General features: G+C 37.7%; 1 protein-coding gene across 1 annotated transcript; it reads right to left on the bottom strand.

Annotated features, from left to right (window-relative positions):
• Positions 1–283: 283 nt before the first annotated feature.
• Positions 284–3449, bottom strand: LOC142527110 (putative disease resistance protein At1g58400). Its single transcript, XM_075631825.1, is given in 4 exon segments — positions 284–719; positions 722–774; positions 805–2071; positions 2366–3449. Coding segments are annotated over 4 exon segments (2628 nt in total). The 5' UTR covers positions 3315–3449; the 3' UTR covers positions 284–360.
• Between the last annotated feature and the right edge of the window lie 421 nt (positions 3450–3870).

Raw genomic sequence — 3870 nt, 5'->3', positions numbered from 1 at the left:
TGATCTCAAGGAATATTCATCCTTTAAAAGTAATTCTATTGATATAAATAATAGAAAATAAAATATACATGGTTTCGAATGTTTGCTTGGGAAACCATTAAATATATATGTGATTTAAACTCCTGGTAGTATTATGGTATATATATAAAAAAATCATGTTTTAAAATTTGTACAGAAATGATCATTTAATTTGAAAAGAATGTAATGTTCTAACTTATGTTACAGATCTTGAACTACAACAAGCATGTGTGTTTGACCTTTAAGATTTCAAATAAATAAATAAAACATATGACTGATTTTGGGTATACGTACAAGATAAAACATGAGGGTAGCTTGGCAAATTTCAGCAGAAAAACAACCTTACCAATCCTTCAAATCAAGGAAAGGTATATGACTGATTTTGGGGTAATCTTCTCCTCCAATTCTCAACCGCTCCATGAAATTAGAGGGCATGCGAGAAATGATCAGGTTTGTGATGGAAGCCATGGAAATTATTCCTTTTGGGATCATCTCCAGTTTTGGACAAAATCCGATCCAGAGATCCGAAAGATTTGGCATTGCCTCTTCTTCCACCCTCCATCTCACTAAATTCCTCAATCCCCAAAGTCTAAGTCTTTTGCGCTGAGGAAATCCTTTACTCCCACAAACCATTTCTATGCCAACAAATGAGTCGTTGTCTAACCGAAGACTTTGTAGCGTGGGAAGATGTTGTAGTGTTTCATCGGATCTTCCACAATTTCACTACCAGAAAGCGACAAGGAAACAAGATTCTGGAGTAACTGAGGGTCCCAAGTTGAAAATCACCTCAATTTCCCATCAATTAACAAATAATTGAGTGGGCAATGCATTAACGAATCAATGACACGTGAACCTTGTTCGGAACTCAAATCATCCCTCACGCTAATTTCTAAACTTGCCTCCCGAAGCTGATCCTTGAGTTTAGTCATGTGATCAACAACCACAGATAAGCTTTCTATATCAGAAATATGCCCACCAAGACGTCGGAGATTGGTTAATTTGAGGAGATGCTTAGTATGACAGAACAGACTACTGAACCCAATCAATGTCTCCAATTCCGTTAAGCCCTCGAGTCCTAGTCTCCCATCATCAATGACCGACGACGACTGCTCCAGAAAGAGATGCCTCAATCGTCCCATCTTACCAATCGAATTTGGTAACGTAATAAGAATTGACAATCGTAGATCCAATGATTGTAAACATGGTAGTTTGCAGACAAATTCTGGCACCTCCCTGACGTCGCTATGTCTTATACTCAAATGCTTGAGCATCACTAGTTTCCTCACATCATGAGGTAACTTGTGATCCTCAAATTTGCAGCGTTCCAATACCAAGACTTTGAGAGATCGGAGCAATGCGTTGCTGAGTAGATCTTTCCAGATGTTAGTAATATCATGACATGCATGTCTCGAATTGGATAGCAATAGAAGAGATCGTAAGTTTACATTATTAAACTGTGCAATACTACATGCGTCGTCATCGCTTAAATGTGAATCGTCAACGCCCAAATTGATCGCTAATCTTCGAATTTTTCCTTGAGAATCCTCAAAAAAATTTTCTTCTTTTCCCTTTGACAAACATAGATCTCTCACCAAATCATGAAGACGGCATGATTTATATCCCCCATCCATTTTCACCTGAACAATGCATTTGCTTGCTAGCTCATTTAAATAACGTTCAGCAACATCCCAAAGAGTTTCATTTCGCCCTTTATCGTCCGATGAAATCAATCCTTCTGCCATCCATATCAAATATACATCTTCCACATTTATAGTCTTGTCCTCTGGAAAACATCCTAAATACAGGAAACATAATTTTAGGTAGTAAGGCAATACGTTGTAACTCAAGCTTAGCACATGTTCTACCCTTTTATCATTGGCACCAACACCTTTCCCGTGCTTCAGGTACGAATCCATATTCTTGAGGACCTTATTCCAGTCCCGTGTATTTTGTTGTCCTCGCAAAATTCCACCAATAGCGGATACTGCTAGGGGCAGACACCCACATTTGCGTACAAATTCCCTTCCTATAGCTTCAAACTGTTTCGAGTTGGCTACAAAATATTGTCAAAAATTGAAGGGTGAGCCGTGTAAAGAAAACAAAAAGTCTTGTGCTACGAAATATTGTCAAAATCTCAATATTTAAGGCAGCCATTAGTTTCCCAACGTGATTCTTCACTAAACAAAGGAAAAATATATATAAGAGAGATCTATTTTGTTGGACTTGGATTTTGGTTATTATAAGTATCGATCAACCCACAGAATAAAACTAACCTTCAGATTGATGGATGGGAAGAGCTATCTTCTGAAGCAGATCCCAACTTTCATCTTCCGTCAAGAAATCTAGTTTGTAGACAAATTCTGTCTCTGCGATCTTTGATTTCGAGTGGTGAGCAAAATTTTGGATTTCGATTCTGCAAGCGGAAATGCATTCTTTAAGAAATTCCAATGATCGATTTCCCATATATCATCAAGAACCACCAGCCATTTCTTCTCTTTCTGTATATCATATAGTTCTCTCACCAATTCAGCTTCCTCCATTCTCGTTACTCGTTCTTTGTTTTCTCTTGGAAGAAGTTGCCTCAATATTTCCTGGAGAATAGCTTTTGCTTGAAGTTTCTGCGTAATGCAAACCCAAGCACGAGCTTCAAAACAGAATAGTACATCCTTGTGTTGGAAAATTTTCCTCGCAAGAGTGGTCTTCCCCAAACCACCCATACCACATATAGAAATCACTCGAGATGACCTATCATCATTTTTCATACGCAATACAAGAAGATCTATAGCATTCTTCATCCCAACAAAATGCTCTTCAATCCCACGACCGTATGTCTGCCTTAGCAATCGTTGATCGCCATTGCATCCGAAACTTGACGAGCCATCCCCTTTACTTATAGACTCCAATTTTTTGGTGAGTTCAGCCATGCGAGACATAATACCAGCAGTCTCCTTCCCTGTCTCGTGAAGAGCCAAACACTCACACAATATGCAAGTGAATCTTTTGAGCCTTTTTTTCAAGTTCTTGGCTCCTCTTTTTGATGCAACTTCAACAGCATATTTTTCAAGAACATCCTCAGCCCTTGTTGCCAGATCCATAAGTTCTGAAACCCAACCATGCACGATGTCAGAGTTGTATATGTCCCGCCTCTTGTCGGCATCCTTCAAGAAACGGCGCATCGCTTGAAGCTCCCTTCCGACGTCCTCAACCTGACCTTCGACACCTGACAAAAACTTCACTTCTTCGATCAATAGATCACGCAGCATTTCCAAAGCCACTGTTGCAGCAGCATCAACCATCTTTTAATTAGTCAAGACTTCTTGCAAGAAGAATTTTTCACAGAGAGATCGTATGAAATCAAGTAAATATTCAAATTAGAACTTTTAGCAAACACCGATTTGCTAAAAATCTCTTTCACCTTATAGTTGAAGTTTCTTTAGTTCATCCAATTATACCCATGTGATTTTCCTTGCTTTTTGGCCTTTTTCACAGAATAATTAGAAGTGCACAAAATACAATAAAAGTATCTCCAAATGTGAAATTGAAGACCGTCTTTTTCTTTGCCTTTTTTTGCTTTTTATCGTCGTGTGGACCCGCCAAAAATTATTTTGTATCCTTCACACCAAATCGTGTATTCGACAAAAAATCAGTGTATTTAATATTTTAATTGTTACGTAAAATAAAATATAGATCAGATCATTGATCGCATATTTAAAAAGTAAAATAAATACTTTAAGAAGATCAACCAACTATGGGGGAAACCTCACATAATTTTATTATTAATTGAAATTATTAATTAATATTTCTCCAAATATAGCATAGATTCGTTCTTCTATGAACCACAACCCGTAAAGT

The sequence above is a fragment of the Primulina tabacum genome, chromosome 15 (genome assembly GCF_025594145.1).
Source record: "Primulina tabacum isolate GXHZ01 chromosome 15, ASM2559414v2, whole genome shotgun sequence".
In the NCBI taxonomy this organism is placed as follows: domain Eukaryota; kingdom Viridiplantae; phylum Streptophyta; class Magnoliopsida; order Lamiales; family Gesneriaceae; genus Primulina; species Primulina tabacum.
Note: the sequence above shows the minus strand (reverse complement) of the source record. Positions and strands in the feature narration are given on the sequence as shown.